Raw genomic sequence first — 27,082 nt, forward strand, 5'->3', positions numbered from 1 at the left:
TATTTTGGATTCATCTCAAATCGACTTCATTCTATCGCGATGGTATACAAGATAGACTGCTATGGACCCCGTTCGCAAGATCTTTCCAAAAGTAGTTTAGCCTGTGGGGAATGACATCGGAGTTACCTTAGCCTTGGAATTTTATCTCCGGCATCAAATTGACATCGTCTCGTGCTTGATACGCTCTTTCAGAGCCGAGCATTCTCTCGAAGGAGAGCCTATTGCTTTGGGGTCAGGAACGTAGCAGGTCCTAGCTTCCTGACAATGCACCGCACAGAGGTATGGTCGGCATTGCGGGGAAATCGAAAGGATGCCATACTTGTCGCAAGAGGAAGATAAGAGTCAGTCTTATGACCTCCCTATATATTCCCTGACGCTATTTATTTTATACTGATATGGCGATGCGTAACGCGTCGTGCTATATAGTGCGATCTAGGCAGACCGACTTGCAACCGGTGCGCTAGGGGCTCTCGGGTATGCGAGGGTTACGATAAGCCAACCGTCTTTCTCAATCACTTCCCGAGGCATTTCCAGCGCCCACCTGAAATACAACAAAACTCTGTACAGCAGGTGAATACTGGAAATGATAGTTATCAGCTCGATGGATCTTCTTGGGGGGCTGACAGATCGGTCGGCTTTTCGTATGACTGTGTTATGCCCAACAACAATGAACTAATTCTAGGAACCCCAAACTTACAAATCCTTGCTGGCCTTGTCGAAGCGGCTCAGCATGATCAAGCACTGGCTTCTTTTGTCACTTGTTGCCTTCCAGCCAGGGCTTCAGAAGAGGTTCCTCTATCCTGGTTGTCCTCCTTAGCAATGATGCCCAAGAAGACCAATGCACTGCTGCTGGCTGCTTCGACGCTTAGCTACGGTTGGGTTGGTCACGTTGAGAATCGACCAGATGTCGTTGATGATAGTCTCAGACTTTATAATAGAACTCTGGAAGATTTGCAGGAAATTCTTCGAGAAAATGACCCGACTTTGGAGCCAGAAATTCTCCCAACTATGCAACTACTGGTATTATATGAGGTACGAGGACAGTTATTTTCTTCTTTTCCTTCCTTCTCCCACATCCCCCTTTTTTTGAATTAATTGCTCAGAATGGGACTGATCTGGACACACCCAGCTCTTTGAATTCGGAACCGAATCTGGTGCTGGCTGGCTAGCTCATTCCTCAGGGATAGAGACTGCTCTTCGACTCAGAGGTCCAAAAATGCACGTCGAAGGCTTGGACCTTCAGATGTTTCAATTCTATCGAACTATTGGAGTATGGGCCTTGTCCAACGCAGGAAAATATATTAGAAGCCTCACTAAGCCTATGTATCACCAGATACTCAAAGGAATTATAAGTCGAAAGTCGACATTCCTGTCTGAGGCTGAATGGATCAAAGTTCCCTGGTCCATGCAGCCAAAGAATTCGTTTCATCAATTCCTCGACCTCGCTTCTGAGGTACCGAGTCTTCTCGAGCAAGCTGATGCCCTGCCTTGGACAGGTGCCGACGATAGATCTACATCGCTTGAAGAAAGTCGACGTCTCTTGCTTCAGTTTGCCAACTTGATACGTCGACTTAAAGACTGGGAGAATCGCTCTGGCATCCATCTTCCATTGGGTCCGGAATATCTGGCTCCGCATTGGGGTGCATCGTCAATGGTCTCAGAGACGGGTCAACCACCGGTCAGAACACACCGTTACCCAAGCAAAAATCCTCAATCTCTGGGAACCGCATTTGACGCCCTACAAAGCGCTCGTCTAATGCTGTTCTATTGGGCTACCACTCTGACGCTCTACACGACTGTCTATGACAGTCCCCCACTCTTCGAATACCTTTGCCGCCAAGCAGACACAAGCTTTTACCCTGACTATGCAGGGAGTAATAGCCAGAATTTTGCAGATGGAGACACGGGAGTCATGTCTCAAATGGAAGCTAGCGATTTAGCAGACAAGATCAGTGTCTGGGTTGATTTCTGCTCACAGAACGCATGGCAGAGCTTCGGTCCAGCAATCGCGATTTTCAGCTTGAAAGCTGCGATACATTGGTATCAGTTGAGTCAAAGTATGGCATTGTCATCGTCATCACTTTTTAACCTGCCTCTGCTGCATAAATGCACTGATCTATTGGGCCAATTAACGTTTTGTGATTCGAAGGGATGCGAAGACAGATGGCATGCCAGTTAGATAATCGGATCATTGTACTCCGTATCTAGTAATAATATCCTTTATAAAGGGGACATCTGATAAACCCTTCTGATACAAGGGGGCCAGTTAGATTAAAATAAGCTTCACCGCCAAGACACTAACTCCACCGGAGCTCCGACAGTACTCCATACGTGACCATAATGTTATGTCACAACATTCATCTAAATTACAAAGGGAGACGACACCATTTAACTAGTTTATGACCGTTACGGATAATTGTGGCGTGTTGCAGTTGAAATTACCCTCTGTTCCAGTCTCCTGTGATTTCGCGAGTACAATTTCAAGTCCCACTACCTTCTCAAAGACTTGAGGTTTTCAGCAACAGGTGTGTAAGCCGTGACCTGTAATGCCTAGTAGATCTTCTGCTTACTTGAAGCTTCCAGACTTTTTTTTGGAGTGTAGTCGCCGGTATTTCTCTGTCCGCAACTTATCTTCGTGACACGATGCAGGTCGCGGAGATCCTTTCTGATTTGACCTCCTTACGGGCATGTGTACGTCAAGATGGTTGACCTGATCGTTTTTTATTTGGGAATTTGGATACCAGTACATCATTGTGATGGCGATTGGATCTTGAATGTGCCTCAACCCTTGAAACTGACCAGAATCTCTTTGCACAGGGACATGCAGAAGCCTTGACTCTCGTCAACGTCAACAAAGCGTTGAAACCAGGGACGGAAGGGGCAGCAGCAGGTGTGCAGGATTCAGGCAATGCGGAGCTCGAACGAGCCAAGGAGCTAGTTGAGCTCCATTACGGAGTCAAAGTGAAGCATATGACGGGCCCTGGCTCCGATCCCATGGTTGATGAAGGTTTACGTCGTGCTCGAGATGATGTGAATCGCGTGTTGAGAGAATTGAGTTAGTTGAGAGAAGCCAGATATTACTTTTGCTTCTTCTTTTTTTTTTTTGGTATTTTTGCCTTGTGGTTGTTTATGCAAGACACGATATAGCTGTTTACGGATCTTCTTCAAGGCTCGAAAAGGATATTACTTGGCAATGTGCCATTTAGTAACCTTCACACTGTCAGCCTAGCTGGCATACTAAAATACGTATCCAATGACTTACGGAGTAGAGGCCGATTTTAAGGCCAAAGACTCATTGATCGATCAGCTTCTGTCTCCCTCCTTTGTCTCAGATATATTTCCATTTCACGGGTGAGATCACCTCAGGGTAGAACTTATAAGTGTTGACGATTACACATTGTGTAATGGACAACGCCCCTGTAGAGTGCAATGATTTTCTGATGATTTACTTCTCTGATAGTGACCTTGTAGTCAATATAAAATGGCGGCCGCATGCTCCTGAAATGGCAATCATTACTAATGACATAAGGATTATTTAGGAGAACTATGTTTACGATATCTGATGTGCAATTAACTTAATTAATGCAAGAAGAATAAAGAACAAAGAGACCTGCAGAAGGTAGAAAAGGGGACGATGATCACGACCATGTTTCGCTTGCTTAGTCATCAAACCAGGCAACTCGAACCGAACGGCCGGACCTCCAACCTTAGTTGCGTGGCGAAGCTGCTCGCATTTGCTCTCTGTCGCGTCTGTCTTCCATTTCACTTCTGTCATTCTAGCACAGAATAGTTGTGATTCAGCTCCTAGCCACCATGGCGACGAGCGTCGATGCCAAACTGCTCAAGCAGACCAAGTTTCCACCTGAATTCAACCAGAAGGTGGACATGACCAAGGTCAACATTGAGGTCATGAAAAAGTAAGCTCTTCTAACAGGTGCTCTGCTAATCGCATTGAAGGACACTGACGCCAAGATCTATCGCAGATGGATAGCAGGGAGACTGTCAGAATTACTGGGAAACGAGGATGACGTTGTCATTGAGCTCTGTTTCAATCTTCTCGAAGGGTCTCGTTTTGTACGTCGACCTGGAGCGCTTTCTTTGGACATCCGCCAGATATGATTGCTGACAACTACGGCTCCTAGCCCGACATCAAATCTCTCCAAATTCAGCTAACCGGGTTTCTCGACAAAGACACGCCCAAGTTCTGTCAAGAGTTGTGGAATCTTTGCCTCAGTGCTCAAGCAAATCCCCAGGGCGTTCCTAAGGAACTTTTAGAAGCGAAGAAGATGGAATTGAGGCAAGAGAAGGTAAGGAATCAACTGTCATGACCAGACGATCCGTTACTCACTCTGTCTAGTTGGAAGCAGAAAGAGCCGCCGAAGAAGCGCGTCGACGAAGGGAAGAAGAACGGGCACGTGAGCGAGAACTCGAAGCTATCAGACAGAGAGAAAGAGCCGAACGGAGCAGAAATTGGAGCGGCGGGGGTCGAGGTCGAGACTATGACAGGCGAGACTATGACAGGAGAGACTCCCGCTCACCACCTCCACGACGGCGAAGTCCCGATCGATACCGTTCACGGCGATTGGCAGATTCTTATGTGCCACGGGGTTCTCGTTGGGAACGAAGTCGGCGCTCATCCAGGTCAATTTCTCGCTCTATTTCTCGTACCCCGTCCTACTCTCGATCGCCACCCCGTCGGTCTTACTATTCGGATAGAAGATCAAAGGAGAGGAGGCGTCCGCGGTCTTATAGCAGATCCCCGTCTCCTGATAGGAGGGCGCGCAGGAGGGACAGGAGTCGCAGTCCGGATTACGGTGATGACCGAGCTAGATCTCGTACCCGTAGTTATTCGTCTCGCTCACCTACTCCCAGAAGATACCGACGGAGATACTCGTCCGCGTCTTCTCGCAGCCCATCACGGTCTCCCGTGCGCAGGTCCCGGCGATGGAGAAGAGATTATTCTCCCCCCAGATCTAGATCCAGATCAGTATCACGCTCCCGTTCTCGTTCCCGCTTGAGCTCTCGAGGGCCGAGAGGCGGAGCCAGGGGGAGACGATCGTTATCTAATGATTCAAGAGTGGATAAGAGAGAGTCACGCGCTGATGTTGGCAAAGGCCGAACCTACCGAGATGACCGCCGATTGAGTCGCAGCCTAAGTCGCAGTCCCAGCAGAGACCGAAGACGCCGAAGCTACAGTCCAAGCGACCGGGGTCGCACGCGTACCCGAAGTCTCAGTTCGAGACGAGATCGCTCGCGTAGTCCTAGCCATAGGAGGGAGAAGAAGCGGCGTCGGTCCATTGAAAGATACGCGCCTATTGGCCGAAGACGGCGCAACACGTCGTCCGTGTCACCGGATGAAAAACGGCAAAGGACGGCTGAGCCAGAGGATACCGCGATGCGGTCGCCGCCACGTCAAAGCTCAGATGACAGAGCGGAAGACAGTCAGGTAGGTAGATGATAACAGCGCGTATTGCGCTATCATTCTTCCTTTCCTTCCCTTTTCAGCCCTGACTACTAATATTTCGCTCATAATGCTCAGGCCGACTAATTAAACTACCGGTTACAGGCCCCGCAGCCGCGGCCGAATCCGATTAATCGACTATCTGCCACTGAATTGCGTGAGAGGGTACTACGAGAAAAACTCAAAGCCATGCGCCGGACAAGCGTTAACAAAGTAGAGGACAAGAAATAGGTAGGTGCGATCAAACAGAAAAGTGATTCTGCTGAAGAACCGAGTTGTCCGTATTATCGAGCCTCGGTGGTCGCTGGCCTTGATGTCAGGGGCGAGCTCTGAAAAAGCCAGAGTTGTCCGCCCGGCAGCAATTTCTTCCCCGTCACGCACTTATTATATGTACTGTACGTAGGAACTCAATAGGAAAGAAACACATATTTTTTTCCCTTGAAATTTCTCTACATTGTTGGACCGTTACAATTCAGAATGGAATTCATTTATCTGCCTGTGAAATTACCCAAGGTCAACGCCATCCTACCGCGAATCACAATGTTCCTATCAGCTGCACTGACCGTAAGAAAAGGTCTCTGCAGCAGAGATGCAAATGAAATGATGAGAATATTGATTAGCATTGGCACATTCCCGGATCTAATTTTTGATATAACTTCCCAAATAGGAAACATCAACAACATCAGGTCACCGGAAGATAATGGTCAAAAAAGGAATAAAGACAAAAAAAAAACTTCTGATACGGGGTGCCCTCTACCCGGAGCACCCCGACAGATCTTTGTTAGGTTAAATTGGGATTCTTTTCTTTTTTTTTTTGGGTAGAACCCAGCGGGATTGAACACAGGCTGTTGTTGCGTCTGCAGGACAGATGAGATGAAAATGAATCTCTACGAAGGCGAGAAGACATCTTACGACGATATTGTTCCTGACGTGTATGCATATACGGGTTAGGCTTGACAGTCTGTTTGCTTTTGTTAAGACAATCTCTCTTTTATTTATTTATTTGGCCAACAATATGTTGCAAATACAATGAGTAATGCTGGCGGTAACTTGGCCATAAGGGAATAAGAGATGAGAAGAAACAAGACAGATAGGACCCATTATTAATTGCAAAGATGGGGCAATAATTCTCCTTATCTGGCAAGGAAGAAAGAAAACTTCACGGTATTAGCTCCCTAGGTACTGAGTCAAACGTAACTAGTCTCACTGGCATACACCTCGATATTTCGGCTATTAAACCTGTATCCTCTTCATTGTTCCTACAAAATATATGATAGAATATGATAGGATGTGTGTTTAGGGATAGTAGAATAAAATTTTTTTTAAAAAAAAAAGCAATTGTTTTCCATTGACATAAAATTCAGCGTAGTAACTAAGAAAATGGCCTCTTCTTCTCTATCTACTTACTTGGTGCTAGACTCGATTCAGACCAGGTTCTACCTACATATCTGCTATGTTATATTGAATAGAAACTAAGCTAGTATCCAAAACCTTCTCTTTGTTTTTAAAGGTGCTCGTATAATTATTAATAATACCGTTGACCTACCAGTCTCAGCGTCTATGGATCCTGTCTATGAGCTGCCAAGAGCCGCGCAGACGAAGGCAGATGTTTCTCGCAATTTATGAATATTCTCTCATCAGCTTCTCGTGGTCTCTGAATACTTCACCGGGTCTTTTGTCCCCCTCGCAGCGGAAACCATTCCGCCATTCTATCCTTCAGTAAGTAGATAAGAAACTTTGCCTAGTAGAAATATGGCAATACGGCCAAATATACTTGTCCTTGGCATTGTGACGTTATGACCAATTGAATTATGATATTATGCCAAGGCTCTTATTGAGCAACTTCTTTAACCTACGTTAAGTTGCAGTTAAGCGATAGTCCTAGCCTCCTAAGGTAATATACGGAGATACTCCGGAGTCCGATTGCTTTGCAGAACACTATGAAGAGGATGCATGCAAACCCATGTCTTAAGGGCGCAATCCGTGCCATTATCCCATAGGGGTTTTACTTTGTCTCCCTTGGGGGAAACGTGTCCAAAATACCGTGTTTTCTATATCCGTCATTGTTGATTGAGAAGCCTACTACTGACTCTTTGATCAGTCGAAATTGGATACATGTATTTCCCAGTTCTGCCATGTTTTACAAAAGTGGCAGGATCCTACAACCGATTTACCTTACTGATCGAAGCGAAAGCACTAATTCGAACAAGTTTCTCACCCCTCATCCAGGACGATATAACTCTAATTCCTCCCCCAAATTCGTCCCTCGCACCGCTGCAGGAACTCTGCAGATAACTGGATAGCCTCCCTTCCACGTGGGGGCTAAGTTCCGACTACTCCGTAGCTACATCTTGCTAGACATGGATCATTCCGAACCCACCTATAGTATTTCGAGAACGGTACCTTAAACTGGAACTAATCACGTCTTGGCAGAGGAATTAAAGTTGGGGCTCGTTAAGATCTGGCTCTCTTAATCGAGATAAGGTAACATCGGCGATGATCCAAGATTTGATACCAAACTATGGAGTACATACGCTCAGCCTCATCCGATCGAACCCAAATTTTGTAGTTTCAATTAGGGTAGCTGATATTTTGGTAGGATCATTCTAGAATTACAAAATAGGCCAGTATATTGCTATTTCAGCAGTGCTGGACTATTTTTAAGTCCTACCCAAATTAAAGTCCACGTGCCTTTGGGACCCGCTTGCTTCGGGAAAACCTCAGAAGTACAGACGTCTCTGCTGATTCCTTAGGCAATTACTTGTACTCCATAATAGCCTTTCTATTTTTGAGGTCTTTGAGGCGTTTTTGATTCGAATAATGTGATATTTTCCCGTGCCAAGCTCGCCAACAGTCCCTACGGACTGCTTTGATAAAGTCGGCACCGCGGCATGATGCCCTACATCCGCAATGCAGGAACCAAATTGGAGACTTTCCAATGAAAAGTCTCGAAATTAGCTTCAGGGACTAGTTAGTTCTTCCAGATAGGATTCGCAGACCCTGATCTGACTTGACTATAGTTGCCCTAAACCAGCCACATTGCTACCACGAGGTCAAAGACATCAAATTAGTACGGAACATCGCTCTATACGACATCACACTGTAACCTTTTTTGGTTCAACGATGGCATCGGTTAGGGAAAACATGAGGCTTTCTAGACATGTTCTCGATTTTTTTTTCTGGGTATATAATTGCCATGGATACATATGTCCCATGGAGTCCAGAATTTCGCCAGAGCAGTTGCAACTTTTTGCTCATTCTATAGTTCTTTCTTTCTCGTGTTATTATTGAATTCATTGATTTGACAACATGAGGTCTCCTCTTGCTTTTGGCACCGTCCTCGCGACGGCACTCCCCCTTCTTGCCACGGCCCAGAGGCTGAACAAACCTGCCCTGACGCCGAACCTGGACTATCTTGAACAGGGGAACATTGACAATCTTCATCCGACTCACAGCACCTGGGACAAGTGGGGGCCTGGTTGGATCCCCGCCGATTGCAAGAGCATCGCGCAGAACGAAGGCAAGAATCCGGATGATTTCGAGATTTACAACGTCCACTATGACGACGTATGTATTAGATTTGACGACCACCAGCAGCTAGATTTAGATCTAACACCGTGTAGTGTAGTGATGCTTGGGTGTTCTGCCGCCACAAGGACAGCAACGTCGATCTTGTGACAACAATTGACATCTTTGGCCGACTTCCTGTGAAGATGCGTAGCTGGGTGAGGAAGACAGGAGAGAATTGGTTGTAAGAAAGAAGATTTACTGATAGCAACAGGTCCGCCATGTCATCACCATCCCCGGTGACAGCTGGGCATACAACTCCAACGGCAACATTGCATTCTTTGGCACGACCAGCAGCAGCATGGACGTGGCAATCCATGAGACGGGCCACAGTCTTGACTTGCTCGGAGCTTACTGGGGCAAGACATTCTCTGGTAGAGACTCATCCCAAAGAATAGTCGCGGAGATAAACAGCTTACTCACTTGGCAATAGACAGCAGCACTTGGCTAGACAACTACAACCAGGATCCGAACGTACCTGATGAATATGCTCAAACGAATCAGGTCGAAGTAAGTTCACACCGGATTGCACATTTCTTCAGCAAACCAGACTGACTTTGGTAGAACGTCGCGCAAAACACCGTCGTGGGTGTCTACGACAAGGTCGTCCCTGGCGGCTTCGGTTCCGTCCAACCCAACTGGCACAACATCTTCCACCAGTACGCCACTCTCCAATGGGGTGCCGGCGACCAGATCATTCCTGGCGGAACGTGTGACCGCCATCTGCAGAATTCGGAGACTGTTCCGACGGGCAATTCGGCTCTTGCGTTTAACGCTGTCAACAGGCCGGATACTTCCCTGAAAGGCAACTACAGCAACATCGTCACGGATTTCAAGGAGTTCAGTACGAGGGGAAATTGCAGGATTTGAGAGAAAACATGAAGGGAGTCTTGTTGTATATATGGATGTGAGCTGGTTACTGGAGTTAGAGTGGGAATTGGAAAAGGTGTACTAGTAGAGGAATGATGTATATACAAGATAATATATATATCTGACTTTTAACAGCATCCAAGGTGTACGATGAATATGGTTATGTAAATGTACTGCACAATCAGTCTTTCCAAGTATAATTATTTATATTTTGTCAACTATGGCTTGCCCGTTGTAATGTTATTCGATTGTAAACTCCAGTCCAGGACTCTCCACAGCCAGTAAGTATTATTATTACCACATGAAGCCCATAACTACTGCCAAGGAGCACGTATGTACAGTACATTGTACACATGCTAGTTCGTTTTTCACAGCCACGCTTTCGGATCATGCGGCAAAACAAGAGCCGAAAGAGTTAAAAAAGAAACAGCCAAGACCAGCCGAATTATTCGGATATTCCAGCAGACGGTCTAGGCACTCTTGACGAAAGACCGGTGCGCACTTGGCGAAAGATGCCAAGGATGACTAGGAAGACTTGTCATGGGAATTGAAGAGAGTCGGCACTTAGTTGAACTCCGATGATCAAGGAATCACGAAGACAGGATGCAAAGCCCGAAGAATGTTCCCTGCATAAATAATAATAACACTTCGTCAATTCAGCACAAATAGTCCCTGCTGCTAACTATATAGATCACATGACAGAGATCTTTCAAGATCTAGGTACAGTACATAGGGAAATCGATCTTGAGATCGCGATCCAATTGGCGAGGTACGGTGCATACTATATTTACCAAGTAATGTCAAGCACCTGACCTACAATTCCGACAGAGCTGAATGAAGTTCAATATGGAGAGTTAAAGATTCCTGCATGATAATATATCGCAATCATATTAATTAAAAATAATACTGAGTCACACTTTAGACCTAAGATATACTACATATGTAAGTCACTCTTCTTAATGATTTCTGGAGTTGACCAAGTATCTCCCTATACATGTACCTAGAGTCTGGAAAAAAAGTAGACAATTGTTAGTAGTACCTCGTTTAAGCTTATATGTAACTTGGATTATAGATATGCTAAGTAAACCATGACTGTCTGCAACTATCGCACAATGCAGTTATGTCTTAGGGAGGGCCCTGTCCGTACTCTGCTACTGTACTCTGCTTTGCTTGATATCCTGTCCTTACTATTACTGACGATTTCTTTAATAATTTCATAATTCATGGTTCTTTCAGATGCGTATTTCTCTTAGGTGGATAGTTTTGATCACTGCCAGCTAGGATATATGGTCCATCTCATGAACTACCCAACTACTGCCTTTACATCTGTAACTACCTATATCGCCAGCTGCAAAACCACATGGCATACGGCGCGGTTTCCCAGGAATTTTATCCCGCCTCGTTGCCACCACTTCGATGACTGGATAACAGACAGCAGACAACCATGGAAACAAAAGCGGTTAATCGCACCGCAACCTTTGACCGAAGTTAGAGCCACTCCATCCATGTCCACTATGACAGCATTCTGTAGTTTGGGCTGATCACTCATCGCTAGGCGTGGCAGACTTCTTCGAGGGCTTAGCTTACTTACGCGACTCGACCAACTTTCTTCCCACAATCTTGGATTTGAATAGATGATACCATACACATACACACCGTGCTGTACATAATCCCTCCTTACCAGTACTGTACTATACATACGCTATCTAACGGAATGATGTCCGCCCGAAAAGACCCATTATGACTACTTCTACTGCGTGTCCTACTCCTACTACCACGACGACAACCCCCGCGACAAAGCTCCCCCCACTCAAAATCTCCATAGCCAGCGACGAGACAGGATACGAGTACAAAGAAGCCCTGAAGGCCCATCTGGAGCAGAACCCCCACGTGGCCGTCGTCACTGACGTCGGGGTCCACGGAGCAGAAGCAACAACCGCTGAAGCAGACGGAGAAACAGAAAGAGAAGGCGAAGGCGAAGGCGAAGGCGAAGGAGAAAGAGGAGAGACGGCATACGCCCATCCGGCCGTCAAGGCCGCGATGCTGGTCAAGACCGGCACGGTGGATCGCGCCCTGCTCGTCTGCGACACGGGCATGGGTGTCGCCATCGCCGCGAACAAGGTCCCCGGGATCAGGGCCGTCACGGCGCACGACCCTTACAGCGTTGAACGCGCCATCCTGAGCAACGACGCCCAGGTCCTCTGCTTCGGGCACAAGGTCATCGGCATCGAGGTCGCCAAGAGGCTGGCTTCGGACTGGGTCAAGTTCAGGTTTGATCCGAAGAGTTCGAGCGCGGAGGAGATTGCTGCTATTCACGGGTATGAGGAGCAGTTTGCGAGTCCATCGTGCTGAGAATTTCAATTGGCTTGATCCGGGAGATACAACTCATGTAGCCGGAAAGAAACGTTGATTCTGGCGTGATTCAACCAAAGCGGAGATCAATAAATAGACGCATATGTTTGGTCATCATAATGTACATACAAAAAAAAGAATACAATCCCCTTATAATTATGCCGTCGGTGGCTGCCCATCTCCTTCCCCTCCTTCCTCCTTAGGCTTGATCCTGCGGTCCAGAATCTCGTCCACGATGCCCATCTCCAGCGCCTCGGCGGCGCCCATGAAGTAGTCGCGCTCCATCAGCTTCTCGATTTCTTCCAGTGTCATCTTCTTCGTCAGATGCCGCTGGTAGATCCGGTTCAGCTGGTTTCGGACACGGAGGATCTCTTTCGCGTGGATGGCAATATCCGTCGCCTGCCCAAAGTACCCTCCGGATGGCTGGTGCACCATGATCGAGGAGTGAGGTAGACAGTAGCGTTTGCCGGGGTGTCCACCGGCCAGGAGCAGTGAGCCCATCGAGGCTGCCTGTCCAACGCAGATGGTGCTGACGGGGGATGCGATATAAGTCATCGTGTCGTAGATCGCGAGCCCTAGACACATCACAGATTATTCACCTGCTCCGCGAGAAGAAAGTACAAGGATGCAGAGGAATCGCACCTGCTGTCACAGACCCGCCAGGGGAGTTGATGTACAGATGGATCGGTTTCTCCGGATTGTCCGCTTCCAGAAACAACAGCTGCGCGACGATCGAAGCGGACGCCGTCTCGTCGACCTCGCCATTGAGACAGATGATTCGTTCCTGCATTGACAGAATTAGAAAAAAAAGAACGAAGGATGAAGGGATACTGCCAGCCCAGCCAGCTAAACACACCTTTAGTAATCTGGAGAAAATATCATCTGCTTCAGTCAGCTTCAACGCGTCGAGAATTCAGGATCCAATCGACGTACATGTGTGCCAGCCACCTCCCTAAAAAGTCAGCAAGCTGATCCTTGTTTCTGTCAGAGGGGAGCATAACATACCACCGTCTCAGTCACGAAGGGCGTGGGTGTCCAACCGCGCGGAGGAACTAGGTTTGATGGTATCGACGTCGAGCTGGAGCTGGTGAAAGTCCGCGACAATGGCGATTGGATGGCTCGCCGCCGGACTGCGGCGCCCAGCAGCTGCAGAGGACGTGCCGTGTTCATCTTCTGAGCTGGACGAAGCACGAATTGAGAGCTACGTATACGATTCAGTACGGAGAGGGCCGACGAGGAGCTTCCGCCGGAGCTGTTCTGCCAAGGCTTGCGGGGCCGTTGCTCTCGGTCACCGCCTTCTCTATGGAGTCAACTGGCGTTCTACTCCAAGCTCCCTGCTTCACACAGAACATTTATGCCAACCTGTACTAAAAGCATTATAACTACGTAGGAGACAGTTACTACCAAGCAGCGTCATTACTTTTGTATCCTCAATTAGCATAAACGGCGAAGCGACTATATACACTCGTACAATCCATAACGATACCCTGGCAGGACTATCGTTCCACCCGCACGACACGTCCGTCAGGCCCCACTTGAATCCCAAACCTCTCCCGCAGGAAAGTCGTAGTCTCGTTGGAGGGCACAAAGGAAGACCGCGCGGGAATAGTCGCCGGGTTATAGCGCCATTGGTCACGGATCGTATCGATGATGCTCATGTCCATGAGCACCGCTTCGCCCGAAACAAACGTGTCCAAGGGATGACTGTCTCGCGACACGTGTCCTGAGCCATCTTCCAACGGTTCTGCAAGAAGTTCAGTCCGCTCAGGGCTTAGACCTGTGCTCGTATGGTCGTTAACAAGTCCACGGTCGCCCGGCCTTACTCGTGGCTCATCTCTTCGCACACCCCGCTCCTCCGCGTCAAGATCCTGTCTGGAACGCTGTCTGGTAGTCGTAGATGGGGTAGACGTATTTGCAGAATTCGTCTTTACACGTTCCACAATGAGACCTAGCATGATGAGATGCAGAACCATCACGAGGACATCAAACATTAAGAGGCGCAGCCTCGGTACCGGGGCTTTCTGCCCGATGAAGTCGATGAAAAGTCCCCCATGGAGATAACCGCGGGTCTCTTCCCCAGCGTCTGGATGCACAAATAGGAGATGGAGCAGCATGCAGAAGAGATTGCTGCTGAAGATCGCGCCAATAAAGGGCTGGTTTCTCGTCGGGTCGAACGGAGGTGCTTTCGGGGTAAAGAATATGAGCTGAACGATGGCGCGCGTAACGAAGAGAATGAGAGAGCAACTGCGGTGGAATTGATGTGGTCAGCGCCAAAGCAGCGGTCACTAACGTCTGTAGAAGCATACTCCATATAGTACAAGGCGGACAGCTCGCAGTAAATGACAATGTCGAGGTCACGCAGCAAACGATCGATGAAGGCGATCTTCGCAGCTGTCTGGGCTTTCCGCCTCAGGCCCGAGCGAGCTGGAGTCGCAGTGCGGTCGCCGTCGGTGACATGGTGATGGTCGGAGATGCCAGAGACGTCAGCGATGTACTCCGCATCTCTGAAGGCATCCGGGGTTGTCATAGAGGGGTCATGGGGAAGGCAGTGGATCAGAGCAACGGAGTCGACAAACCAGCAGTCTCTCGCGCAGACTTGGGAGCAGAAGACAGCGAGAGAAGGGTGTTGTTGGGGCCAGGCCAGCGGTGTCGCTGCCAGGAGGATCAATGCCACTAATGCCAATGCTAACTTGCCAGCGCCGCCCACGGAGTTACGTCGGCCCGGCGAGGCTGTACGACGGCGGAGGAGCCAATCAGATACAGGCATTCATTCTATCTAGAAAAGCAGCGATCTATCCAAAGGCAATCACGTCCATAATATGATAATATGCAAAGCTCCCTGCTCAGATTCTGCAAAACAGCAGGCTGTCTTCGTCAGAGTCATGTTCTTCACCTTCAGAGTCATGGTCCTCTGACACGTCGCCATCGTCCTCACCGCCGTAATGGTTCGCCTCGACCAAGTCGTAATCCATCTCCCTGTCTTTTTCGTTGCTGTTTCCATCATCTTGGATGTCCTTTTTGTACACAAACTCCTCTATGCCAACCTGTTTTTTCCCGACCATGGCGACAAATTGGATGATGTCATTGTCCTTGTCCGAATAGATGATCTGCCCGATGTGAACAGTCTGATTCCTTAATGCAGTTCGGGGCACCCATGAATGCTTCCCGAGCTTCATTTTCTTTGGATGGGGAACATCCTTGAAGTTAAGGCTCAGTTCACCGATCTTTTCCACTCCTGTCTCTTGAATCAGCTCGCTTCCTAGGTAAAGCTCTAGCTCTATCTCACCATCATCGTGCCTTGTCTTTGGCGCCCGATCGAGATCACTGCTTTGTATGTCGATTTTTCCCTTCTCGCCAATGCTCCCGCCAATTTCAATGAAGCCCTTGAGCCATTTTTTCTTGTTTAGGGGAATGTTTTCTCCCTATTCTCTCATAAGTATATGCTTTCACTTTCAGGCTCCTTCTTCGGCCTACCTTTTTAATGTGCCAAGACATCTGATTCCTTGCGCGCTTGCCTAGCTTAGGGTGAATAAAGGCGTCTTCTTCTCTGTCGATGCCTCCCTCAAATGCGCGATGTACAGCTACCCCATAGCTCCGCCGAGCCTTTCGTGCCGTGATAATTGACCGAGGCTTGAGACGTCTGAGAGCCGCCCCACGAGCAATCGCGGCCCAGGGAGAGGTTGGCACGATTGCCTTGGCGTCGAGGTGCTTTTGGCAATACTCCCCAAGCCTCTTGCGGATATATTGGGACTCAGCAAGCCCCCCACAGAGAATTCGGCTTTGGCAGGTTGAGACTTTTTCTACAGTACCTGACAATTTATCCCATTCTGCATGTGGAAGTATCGAATGTAAGAATGAACAAGTGAGGTGGCTCTGCCATGCTCAACTTCTGAAGCGTAAGTAGAGTCTTGATCAACTGCTTATCCTATCTATCTATGAAGTCATCTATATTTCCATACCTTTTGGTTGAGCCAAGCTTGATCATCAGGTGGCTTTTGACCTCCTAAATTTCGCGTGACCTGGACTAAAACCCGATTGTAGCCACGACGCCGATTATTAACTTGATTATTAACTTGAATTAACTTTTGACAACTGCAGCAGGCATAGCGCGTATGGCTGTTGGAATCAGTATACCTAGGAGGGATGTATTTTAGAATATCGCAATGCGGACAACACCGTATTGGTTCTAAGCGCCGACCTCCATCCACCCTCCTGACTCTCGGATCATAATACGTATGGATGATAAGGTGGCCGTTTTACGACTGCGCGATCGAGATTTCAATGTCGGCCGTTAACCAAGGATGACGGGTTATTGAGCAATTGTGCCAGTGGACCGGATCTTCTTGTACGATGGTGGTCACTCTGTTGTTGTTGCTTGTAGTTTTCTTTAATTGGTTCAGAAGTCGAAGTTTCCCACGGGGAGTTAATCGAATACAAGGACAAAGAGACACGATTCCAGGCCACATATAATATCGGTGGTCAGGTTGTGCCCCCTGCTGGTGATATTCGAATTCGCGACTAGGATGTAGCTTCAGACAGGAAGAGCAGTAAAGCCAGCGTCGGGTTTGGAGTCGAAGGAGGAGATCGTTTCGTATATTAGATACTGTCCTATGACATAAACTGCTCGTGTTTCCATCTCCGTGAAGACTTGGGAAGCGGAATTCTTCGTTTTGCAGAACAAAGCTAAATTGTTCGTAGAAAGTCTTGCAACTCAGGGCCAGACAGGCTTGAGATGGTAAAGAGAGCAAGGAAAAGATTTGAGATCCGCAGTTCCGGTGGCAACTTGAAGATTGAAGCTTGCTTTCTAGATAGCAGATAGCCAAAAATTAGCCGGAGATGGATCAGAAGTGTCCAGATCATGGTTCGTAAATGACATCTGTTCTGCAGTTGTGGATTCAGTTTTGCTAAAAGGGTCTTTGCTATCGGCGGATTCTTGTCCTTCAAAAGCAAAAGAGTCAAAGAGAGTGTTAAATCTCTATTTAGATATTTTTTTTTAAAAAAAAGAGGATCAACCACGCAATGCTAACCCTACGATCCTGACGAAAGAATCCATCATAGATATAGATAGGATAAACCTTTAATTTCACCCCAATTGATCCCGCTCACTCAAGCATTACCCATAAAAGCGGCACACAAAGGGCAGGATTGAGCATTGACCAAGCTTGACATGTGGCAGAAATAAAGATCTACCTCCTAGGGAGATTTTGCAACTTCCATTTCGCGCTTAATTGCTCCTAGCTGGAAGGATATTATTAGAGGCCCAGTCCACACGGGCAAGATGATCTGGCTGCGCTGCTGGCTGTCTATTCCTGGTGAATGTCTGCTTCATTCAGACGAGGAGTTTTGAGAATCTCGTTCAGGACTGACAATTGTCGTTGTCTGTGAGGGAAGGGATAACAAAGAGGAGAGTGCCCTACCTACCTAGGTACCTCCGAGTATCCCTTGCCCGATTAGGAAGGAGAAAGCAATACGAAGGGAATAATTCAGCGCTCTAATTCTCCCCCTGGATTTACCCCTGAATTTACTTGTATATTGATCTTCCTCACCAGCATGATAAACAGAACAACAATACTGGCCGTAATGGCTACAGGGAGCTGTATATCTACTGGAGTCTAAATTTCTTTCTTCATTGTAATACCTTGAAGCTACTTCGAGCAATAAATCAACTACACAGGAAAAGCACCCCCGTCACCCCGAGGATCGCTGCCAGCACTGTACACAACCCTCCCGTCCGAATCGTAGTGGCATCGAATGATCTGTCCCCGGCCAAACATCTCTCGTTCGCCCCAACCGCGGACAAAATGGACGCGATGGCCGAGCTGCCTCAGTCCAGCGGCGACATGTTCGGGGATGCCTTCTTCGAGGAAGACAGTGTCCGACGGGTCAGAATCCTCCTCCTCCGAGGTAGTACTCGCAGTTGCTGATGCTCCTGGTAGCCAACCGCCCACACAGATGCGCGGCGCGTCCAATGCGCCCTGCGGCGTGTGTCCGAATAGGAGCTGGTTCAGAAGTACCTGGACGTGGCCCTGTGGCTGCATGAAGCCGCCCATGACGCCGTAGACGGAGTGAAGGACCTCGTTTGAGCCGACCTCCTCGTCAGTAGTGTCATTTCCTTCTGGGATAGGCACGGCACATGTAGTCAGCGCGGGAATGATAGTGTGGTAGGGACGTTTCCGCGGCGCCACGACATTGGGATGGGCAGGATCAAGCGAGAAACTGGCGCCACGGCCCTGCAGGATGATCCCCGTCTCTGGCGGGATGATCCCCGTGCCGAAGTTGCCGTACAGGCTGTTGATGAACGAAATCCCTTTGCCCCATCGGTCCGTCACGGCGAAGTATGCTGTGTCGCAGTGGTTGTGCGCTGGACTTCGCCCCTTGAATCTGTGGCCGAGGGGTCGTAGGTTGGTGGCTTTGCGATCTGGTGAGAAGAGCTGTGCTCGTTCGGACAGGTACGATTCTGAGAGCAAGAGATGGGTTGGAGTGAGCTTGTCCTGAATATCGGGATCTGTCACCCACCATTTGGCGTCCGCAAAAGCGATGCGCAGACTCTCGATGACCGCGTGCAGGTACTCGACGCTGTTGTGGTCAGCACGAGAAAACGGCCGGATACGACCTGTCCGCGCAAGCTGTTGCATAATCCCCAGCGCCATCAGCGCAACAATGCCCTGGCCATTGGGGGGATGTTCCCAGAGACGCACTGTCTCTGGCATGTAGCCTTTTTCTTGATGCTCATGCTGCTGGAGGAGATGCCGAGCGTCGAAAGTCAAGGACAACGCGTCGACCTCCTGAGATCCTGTCTCCAAATGGAACTGCAGATCCTCCAAGGACAAGAATCCGCCACGATCCTGCACCGCCTGGACGATCGACTCTGCAATGCGACTCTGGTAAAATCCCTTCTTGCCCTCCTCCGCCAGCAACCGGAATGTTCGCGCCAGGTGAGGATTCTTGAAGATCTCTCCGGCTCGGGGCGCTCTCAGGCCGTCTTTCGCTTTTGGGTCTTGCACGAGGTAATCTTGACAGGTGTGAGGACTGCCAGTGCGGATGATGTCTTCGCTGTTTTGCCACTAAACACAGTATACCCAGAGTCAGCAACTGAATCGATCACTATATCGAAATCGTACCATCCAAGCCGCAATCTCAGACACGGGAAATCCCTCCTCAGCCAACTCAATCGCCGGTCTCAGGATCTGCATCAACGACAACTTCCCGCTGCCGAATCTGTCCACAACATCCACCCAGCCTGCCGCGGCTCCGGGCACCGTCACGGCGCAGACATCCGTAATGGGGATGGTGGCAGATCGCGCACCGAGTCTCTTTCTCACAGCCTCTAGGCTGATCGCTGCAGGAGACCTTCCTGATCCGTTCAACGCGTGGACGCGATGGGTCTGCGCATTGTAGTACAGGCAGAACATGTCCCCTCCAATGCCGGTCGAGCCTGGCTCGGTGACGTTTAACGCCGCAGCTAGAACGTACACAAACAGTCAACAAGTCTGCGTTTTCTTTTTTTCCCCCTCGTGTAAATGAAACAAGGAAGCAACGTACCTACAGCGACAGCAGCATCCTATGTAGATAGATAGATAGATATTATTCATCGTCAGCAGACAATCACTAATCAGCGAGGAAAGAAAACAACAACAATACAGCACAGTCCAGTCCAGCCCAGTCCAGTACAAGATATCAATATGTAGCACGGATAGAATAGGACATAATGTACAGTACATACCGCAGCATTCCCCCCTTCACGCAGAATCCTCTGTCCCGCAGCAGCCGCCAACGGCTGCGTACAGGCAACGATGCCATGGCAGCTGTGGACGACGCTCCGTCGACTGGGGAATGATGATGACAGAGACGACCGGGAGGTTCGATAGACGGAAGTGGCGTTGAGCATGTTGGTTGTTTCTGTAGCTTTTCATCAACTGTATCCAGTAAATACAACGATGGAGGGCTATATCAGGTAATAGACCTGCTGATATAGTCCCGTAATCATGTCATGAGACCAATTAGTTCCGCGGAGAAAAGAGGACTTGCATTGCAAGAGCCAATAAATAATAGCAGTCAGTCAGTAATCACAGAAAATAAATTACATTCCTCACTAAGGTACTGTGAGATCTTAAAAGAGATAACATCATCACGACATGTATGTAGCGAACGTACGAGGGCGACTCTCGGAGTTGGGCTCTTGCTCCCCGGGCTGACTAATTATTGTCCCCGTGGGGAAGAACCCTGTTCCTACGTAGGTAGTAATTGAGTGATTGATTTAACTGAGACCGTGCGATTGATCCTTTTCTTTCTTTTTTTTTGTCAGTGCGTACACGTTTCTCCTCGACTGCTTATTAATTAATAATACAGCGAGAATTTCGTCAAGAGCGGACATCTGTTAGGAACCTAATAGACTTTTATATCATTCATTATCATATCTTCTAAAAAAAGTCTTCTAAAGAAGGGCCTTCAGAGTATCAATCTGCTCCCTGACGGCACGCTTGCTCGTCCCACCCACGGCGTCCTTCAGCTCCACAGCACGCTCATAGTCGAGACACTCCCGCACATCCGCGTCAAACCGGCTGTCGACGCTCTTCAGCTGCTCCAGGGTCAACGTGTCCATCGGCACGTTGTTCTTCTCTGCCATGGCGACGACCCGGCCGGAGATGTGGTGGCCCTCCCGGAACGGCACGCCCTTCCGGACGAGGTAATCCGCGATCTCGGTCGCCAGCATCTCCGGCGCTAGAGCTGCGGCCATCTTGTCCGGGTTGACGGTCAGTGTGGACAGGACACCGGTGGCGATCTGGATGCTGTCGCTCAGAGTCTTGATGTGGTCCAGCAGCGGCTCCACGCTCTCCTGCAGGTCCTTGTTGTAGGTCGTAGGCAGTCCCTTGATCGTGCACATGAGACCCGCCATCTGGCCAAACGTGCGGCCAGCCTTGCCCCGTAGAAGTTCTAGGCTGTCTGGAAAACTATCAGCAGGTGATTCGTAAATAAACACATGCGAAAGGAGACGGGAACAGACCTGCATTCTTCTTCTGAGGCATCAAAGACGACCCCGTCGAGTATGCATCCGCCAACCGCACAAACCCAAACTCCAGACTGCTGTAGATGATGAGATCCTCCGCCCAGCGAGAGATCTTCAGCATGAACGAGCTCCCCCACTGCATCGTCTCCATAGCAAAGTCACGGTCTGCAACCGCGTTCATGGAGTTGGAGAGCAGACCATCGAACCCGAGTTCCTTGGCCATCGCCTCGCGGTCGATATGGAACGGATTCCCGGCCAGGGCACCGGTGCCCAGCGGGCTGCGGTTGACACGCTTGGTGACCTCGCGCAGCCGCTGCAGTTCCGTCGCAAAGGCCGTGGCATGCGACAGAAGCCAGTGGCTCCATCGCACCGGCTGGGCCTTCTGCAGGTGGGTGTATCCCGGCATGATGTAGTCGATTTCCCTCTCGGCGCGCGCGATCGACACCTTGATCAGGTCCTGGAGAAAGCCGTCCAGCTTGCGGAGCTCGTCGCGCAGCCAGAGCCGCATGTCCGTCGCGATCTGCTCGTTCCGGGACCGACCGGTGTGCAGCTTGCCGGCGATCTCCTTGCCAATGATCTCGCCCAGCCGGCGCTCATTGGCCGTGTGGATGTCCTCGTCATTCTCCTTGACGACGAACGTGTTGGTGCGCCATTCCTCGGCGATCTGCTGGAAGCCGCGCTCGATTTCGGCGAATTCGTGCTGCGTCAAGATGCCGGTCTTGGTGTTGGCGCGGGCAAAGGCGATCGAGCCGGCAATGTCCTGTTTCCAGAAGATGCGATCGTACGGCAGGGATTCATTATACTGCACCATCAGAGGATCGAGACCCTCTGGACGGAGCGGAATTGTTAGCCTGCTAGTAAAGAATCACTGATGGCAGAGGGCGGAACCGCCCATTGAGGACGAAAAATAACTTGCCAGTGAAACGGCCTCCCCAGAGCATATTCTCCGCCACAGCTTTTGGTGCGCTCATTTTGGTCGTGGAGAAGCAATTGAATGGTTGCTGGAATTCAATACGAAGCAAGCAGATATGACTCCTCCACGACCGGCATCGGAGATGAAAAGATAACGCGCGCGCTAACCCGAATAGTCGGCCAGCCGTCGCCAATCACAGGCTGCGTTGTATATACTCTCAACCAGTCGAATATCACCAAAATACAATATAAACAAGCTGATATATCATACAAACACGTGCATGTGAAGGAAATCAAGGGGGGGTACAGTGTGCATTATTCTTATTTGATTATTCTTATTTGATATTTTGCTTTCCATCTGCAAACAAGGAAACACAAACGCGATTCGTGAACTGAATAATGAGAATATTTCATTTACTTGGCCGTGGAGCCAAGTCACTAATACAACAATATGTATATATATTAAGATTCTAGTCAAGTACGAAAACGCAGTCGTAATGCAGGCCTAGACATCATCACACAACTCGACAACAGTCCACGTATCAGTCCAAGCCAGCTGGCCGCCAATCTTCTCCATGACCCGTCGACTGGCGATGTTGGTAGTCGCGACATCAGCATGGGTCCAGGCATCGTGGTCGTTATCATTCAGGCAATTTTCGCTCCGGAACTGAAAGGTTCCTCCTCCTCCTCTCTTGTCAGCTCTGTCGACCATCATGGCCCGTCTCATGACCTCCTTGGACAGCGTCACGGCGAGGCCCTGCCCGCGATGCTCGGGTTCGACGTGCAGGGTCGCCAGGCTGCCGTCCACGGACATGAATCCCCACGCGATGGGCATTTCTTCAGAGACATTAGTCTCGCCAGTGCCGTCATGATCGTAATAGACTGCCACGCTGGGCATCTTCATTAGGGTGTTCTTCGACCGAGGGATGTGCGTCCGACTGATGACGAGATCGAGATGGTGCGGCAGAACGCCATGCCGTCCGGTGCGATCATGGTAGCGGTACTTGGGTGGGAGGGCGTGTTCACTACCATCAGGACTCCTGTACGTAGATGGATGGAACAGGTATTTGATATAGGGAGGCACGTCGTGACGGAGGATCCTCAGGCCTGGCAGCGGAAGCGCATCCGTATACGACTCGGACGCCGTCAGCAGCGAGAACAGGCCTGTATGGAGACTCCCAACGAGGAATGCCTGTGGAGGATGCGGTGGGATTTTTGTCGTAGAAGAAGAAGATGACGCTGGAGCCGGAGCACGTGAGTGGTGCTCCTTCTCGTTCCTTTCCACAAAGGATAAATAATCCGGCAGCAGATGCTTCTTGATAAAGGACAGCAACGCCAGCAGCTGCGCGCGAGCCCGTGCTTTTCTCTCCGGACTGATGCCGGAGAATTTGGCGATCAAACAGCCTCCTTTTTTTTCTGCTTCCCCACCAGACAGCGGAGACGCCTCCGCCTCGAGGCTAGAGTAGACCCAAAGTTGAGTCTCCCTTCCAGCGCAAAGGTCGACAAAGGCAGCGAGCCATGGTGATGAAGAAGTTGGAGATGACGAGTCTGGCAGACCAGTGGCTAAGAAGGAAGAAGTAGGCGATGGATGAGCAATGGCGTGCTGAATCCGCCGCAGCAGGGGGATGGAGTGCGGGAGATGGGCGCGCAGGGCGGGGAGCAGAGCGTGGTAGGGATCGTCGGTGTGGCTGGAGATGGAGATCTCAGGGACATCATGTTGCTTCAGGCTGGTGCTGGTGCTGTTTTCCTTATTTCCCGAGGTCTGCCGGAGAATATCAACATCTTGTGCCGGGTCAAGACTATTGCCCTGATCCATGTCTGTCAAAGAATTATTAATTATGAACGACCTGGCTGGCTGAGCCGAGACCAATTATTGGGATGGGGAATAAACAAATAACAAATACCTAAACTATCGTGGTCAGTCAGCCAATTGAACTAGCGGCTCTTAGTGGCCCTACTGGCACATCGCATAGACGAATTATTATTAATATTTTTATTATTACGTTACTACTAATGATCCCTGTCTGAGATCGATCCTCTCGCGAGATCTCGGATTAATGCAAATCAAACCAGCCTTAATTATTTTAGTGCAATTCGGACGCCACACCACCAGTTCGACACCCAAAAAGCAAGGGTGCAAAGAAGGGGGGACAGAACAGAAACAGCATGTCTACCAGTAGGAATTTTTTTTCTTGTACATATTCTTTTTAGCTCAATGTGCTCAATGATTACTAATATTAATATAATAATTATTTAATATATTGACAAGGGTGGAAGAACCATCCAGCCAGCCAGCCAGCCCCAGCTCATTTATCCTCCGTACATACAGAAACAAGAAAACAAACGACCCAAAGACATGGATCAGGTCGCGACGATCAGCATTCAGCTCATATATGTTATGGGCAAAGCCAGCTGGCCCACGGTGGCAAACAAGCAAACCAGCCGATCCGCAATTCTGCATATGATGTATGCAAGTCAGAACATGTCAGCCGGGCAGCCCACCTGTCAAAGTGTCAAAAGCAGTGACAAAGGTTAATCTAATCTGACATGTGTCAGTAGTAGGTTAGGTGTCAATTGAACTTTGCTGTCTCTAATCTATATAATACGAAGGCTAAAATAAAATGATTCGCTAGAGTATATGCCTAATTAAGTGGTATTTATCTCCTATGGAGGTAGTGCAGCCCTGCTAGCAGTCCATGAATCTACCTAACCCCCACGTCTTAGATTAGATACCTAGGTGCTGACCCAGCAATGGGCCCTCAGTTAAGGTAGATAACTAGCCACGTCACTGCGAAGATCGGCTTAAGGAACAAAGTGATATCAATACTTGTTTGATTTTGAGGGGAGACTAAAAAGAAAAAGTAAATCAAAAATGTAAATGATAAAAAAAAGCGGGGGAATAAGGAAAGATAAAGACGTAGAGGGGGAGAAAAATGAAAAGTAAAACGACAAAAGCTAATGAAAAAAAGGTCTTGCCCGTCTTGCTCCTAACCAATGCCCATAGGAAATAGAAAAGAAAAACCAATGACAACTGAACTCGCGACTAAAAGAATAACCGAAAGAAAAAATGACAACTCCAAACTCCGCATTACTCGTCGTGGGTATTGTGGTAACAAACGCCGTCGATCGATAGGTAATCAATTCTCGAACGGACTCCGCGGTCCAACCATCCAATCTTCCATCGCCAGCCAATCGCTCCAGCGCGCTTCAGCAGCGCGGATTTCCTCTTCCTGCGGATCTCGAAGCGGTCGCAGGAAAGGCACCGTCTCGTCCGGGAGGATGTCGTACTGGCTCTTCGTCGACAGCCAGCCCCCGCTCTTGGCCGCGAACAGATAGTTGATGCGCTCCTGCGAGTGCAGATGGCCAATCCCGAGCTTCCAATCGTCCCCGAACAGGCCCTGCAAGACATTCGGCGTATCCATGGCGGTGACGACCAGCCGGCGAATATACGGGATTATGGACACCGTCCCCGAACGGACACTAGACGCCGATCGGTAGTCAGACTCGAGGCTGGCGCTGGCCTCGGAGTACCGTAAGACGGGATCGTAGGCTCGTTGGCAGGGCAAAGAGATGTTCAGATATGCCGCCAGGGACTGTGCGGACGGCGTGTGCTGGGCGACATCGAGAAAATACCGCACGCAGTTCTGATAATAAGGGAACCACTCGACGGGGTGGACCTTGTTCGTATCCGCACAAGAAGCCGCGCAGGGCATCTCGATCGTGGAGGTCAGACTCGGACCAGGACGCATCGTGTTCGAGTCAGAGCGAGTCGTCGATCTGCGTTGAAGCCTGCGACGGGCGTTCAGCTTCCACGCCAGCATTGACGGCATCAATCAATGCCTTACCTACGCGACGGAGGGGCCAAGACGCTCCGTACAGAGAGGGAAGCTGCCGACGTGGTGGTCGAAATGGCGCGCCAGAACCTCTTTCTCAAACCAGGACGCCCTGACCGGTTGTCCTGGGTCGTCGACATATACTAGCAGCAAAGGATGGCGAGGGACTGCTGGCGAGGACAGACAAGGACATATGAAGGAGAGCCAAGGTCTGGACGGGCAGGAGCTAAATAGTCTGGAGTCCACGATACCTGTCATTGACCAGATCGGGCTTGGGATCGGCCCTTATATATGGCTCGCCCTTGGCCTGGCGGAGACCCCAACTCCGCGGGGATGTTGATGCCATCGTGAACCAGAGAAAAAATTTTCAGCGAAAAACTGAGAAAGGGCGCTTCCAACCCTGCAGTCGACATCGCTGCATACCTCGTTGGGCTACAACCACGTACGGTGGAGATGCGAAGCGCGATGAAGGTCGCATGTCGGGCGAGCAGAAGCTATCGAGATACTATCGAGGCAAGCCACACAAAGGGCGAGCCACAGCCCCGCCACAGGATGGCGGTGCAGGGCGGCCTGGGCAGGCAGGCGGGGCCGGGACGCGGGATCGGCGCCTGTGATTTGTCAACGTCTGCATTCTCGTCACGGCGCGCCCGCCGATCGCCTCGGATCTAATCGCCGTCCCTGTCGGCGCATCCCCGACTGCCCGACTGTGCTGGCCGCGCTGGCGATGGGCAATAGTCAAGAAATTAGCGCCCCCAAGCGGGTTAGAATCAGCGAAGAAGGCTGTCCTTGTGCCTGGCGCGTCCTGCCCTGTCTTGGGCCGCCCCTCCTGCTCCCCAGGGCCCTCCCACTCCACAGTGACCACACACCCTGCGAAGGGTGCGTCCTGGATGGAGTCCCTCTGGCAGCCTTGCTTTGCTGACAGATTACGGAGTGCGTGTCAACGTGCATTTCGGACATGGCTGCAACGGGCATGCACCCAGCTAGGGCTGATCAGTTGTCCCCTTGCATGCTCGCAGACAGCGTCGTGGTTGCCATAGGCATCTGCAGCGGCCCAATGATAGCGCCGCAAATCTCGACGAG

At 49.8% G+C, this 27,082-nt stretch overlaps 9 protein-coding genes across 9 annotated transcripts; 5 read left to right on the top strand and 4 right to left on the bottom strand.

The window, feature by feature from the left end:
• Nucleotides 1-395: 395 nt before the first annotated feature.
• On the top strand, nucleotides 396-2,179 carry T310_7623 (uncharacterized protein; the record flags this gene model as incomplete). Its single annotated transcript, XM_013469576.1, has 3 exons — nucleotides 396-455; nucleotides 598-1,032; nucleotides 1,130-2,179. 3 exons carry the CDS (start codon nucleotides 396-398, stop codon nucleotides 2,177-2,179), a joined length of 1,545 nt encoding a protein of 514 aa, XP_013325030.1.
• Nucleotides 2,180-2,643: 464 nt separating this feature from the next.
• On the top strand, nucleotides 2,644-3,060 carry T310_7624 (uncharacterized protein; the record flags this gene model as incomplete). The annotated part of the gene is made up of 2 exons (XM_013469577.1): nucleotides 2,644-2,691; nucleotides 2,803-3,060. The coding sequence occupies 2 exons, from the start codon at nucleotides 2,644-2,646 to the stop codon at nucleotides 3,058-3,060; spliced, it is 306 nt and encodes a 101-aa protein (XP_013325031.1).
• Nucleotides 3,061-3,813: 753 nt separating this feature from the next.
• Nucleotides 3,814-5,692, top strand: T310_7625 (uncharacterized protein; the record flags this gene model as incomplete). The annotated part of the gene is made up of 5 exons (XM_013469578.1): nucleotides 3,814-3,917; nucleotides 3,984-4,074; nucleotides 4,143-4,307; nucleotides 4,358-5,446; nucleotides 5,567-5,692. 5 exons carry the CDS (start codon nucleotides 3,814-3,816, stop codon nucleotides 5,690-5,692), a joined length of 1,575 nt encoding a protein of 524 aa, XP_013325032.1.
• A 3,078-nt stretch (nucleotides 5,693-8,770) lies between these two features.
• T310_7626 (conidiation-specific protein) lies at nucleotides 8,771-9,898 on the top strand (the record flags this gene model as incomplete). The annotated part of the gene is made up of 5 exons (XM_013469579.1): nucleotides 8,771-9,028; nucleotides 9,085-9,186; nucleotides 9,243-9,402; nucleotides 9,462-9,538; nucleotides 9,593-9,898. The coding sequence occupies 5 exons, from the start codon at nucleotides 8,771-8,773 to the stop codon at nucleotides 9,896-9,898; spliced, it is 903 nt and encodes a 300-aa protein (XP_013325033.1).
• Nucleotides 9,899-11,638: 1,740 nt separating this feature from the next.
• T310_7627 (uncharacterized protein) lies at nucleotides 11,639-12,319 on the top strand (the record flags this gene model as incomplete). Its single annotated transcript, XM_013469580.1, has 2 exons — nucleotides 11,639-12,216; nucleotides 12,292-12,319. The coding sequence occupies 2 exons, from the start codon at nucleotides 11,639-11,641 to the stop codon at nucleotides 12,317-12,319; spliced, it is 606 nt and encodes a 201-aa protein (XP_013325034.1).
• An 87-nt stretch (nucleotides 12,320-12,406) lies between these two features.
• Nucleotides 12,407-16,355, bottom strand: T310_7628 (ATP-dependent Clp protease proteolytic subunit; the record flags this gene model as incomplete). The annotated part of the gene is made up of 10 exons (XM_013469581.1): nucleotides 12,407-12,825; nucleotides 12,893-13,034; nucleotides 13,107-13,132; nucleotides 13,184-13,202; nucleotides 13,256-13,550; nucleotides 13,799-14,454; nucleotides 14,541-14,980; nucleotides 15,144-15,672; nucleotides 15,725-16,077; nucleotides 16,334-16,355. 10 exons carry the CDS (start codon nucleotides 16,353-16,355, stop codon nucleotides 12,407-12,409), a joined length of 2,901 nt encoding a protein of 966 aa, XP_013325035.1.
• Nucleotides 16,356-17,916: 1,561 nt separating this feature from the next.
• Nucleotides 17,917-20,138, bottom strand: T310_7629 (Gamma-glutamyltransferase; the record flags this gene model as incomplete). Its single annotated transcript, XM_013469582.1, has 5 exons — nucleotides 17,917-19,314; nucleotides 19,372-19,635; nucleotides 19,724-19,740; nucleotides 19,793-19,811; nucleotides 19,974-20,138. 5 exons carry the CDS (start codon nucleotides 20,136-20,138, stop codon nucleotides 17,917-17,919), a joined length of 1,863 nt encoding a protein of 620 aa, XP_013325036.1.
• Nucleotides 20,139-20,684: 546 nt separating this feature from the next.
• Nucleotides 20,685-23,985, bottom strand: T310_7630 (Argininosuccinate lyase; the record flags this gene model as incomplete). The annotated part of the gene is made up of 4 exons (XM_013469583.1): nucleotides 20,685-21,193; nucleotides 21,255-22,085; nucleotides 22,338-22,426; nucleotides 22,691-23,985. The coding sequence occupies 4 exons, from the start codon at nucleotides 23,983-23,985 to the stop codon at nucleotides 20,685-20,687; spliced, it is 2,724 nt and encodes a 907-aa protein (XP_013325037.1).
• A 669-nt stretch (nucleotides 23,986-24,654) lies between these two features.
• On the bottom strand, nucleotides 24,655-25,918 carry T310_7631 (uncharacterized protein; the record flags this gene model as incomplete). The annotated part of the gene is made up of 2 exons (XM_013469584.1): nucleotides 24,655-24,711; nucleotides 25,337-25,918. The coding sequence occupies 2 exons, from the start codon at nucleotides 25,916-25,918 to the stop codon at nucleotides 24,655-24,657; spliced, it is 639 nt and encodes a 212-aa protein (XP_013325038.1).
• Nucleotides 25,919-27,082: the final 1,164 nt, after the last annotated feature.

The sequence above is a fragment of the Rasamsonia emersonii genome, assembly GCF_000968595.1.
Source record: "Rasamsonia emersonii CBS 393.64 chromosome Unknown ctg1118621760570, whole genome shotgun sequence".
In the NCBI taxonomy this organism is placed as follows: Eukaryota; Fungi; Ascomycota; class Eurotiomycetes; order Eurotiales; family Trichocomaceae; genus Rasamsonia; species Rasamsonia emersonii.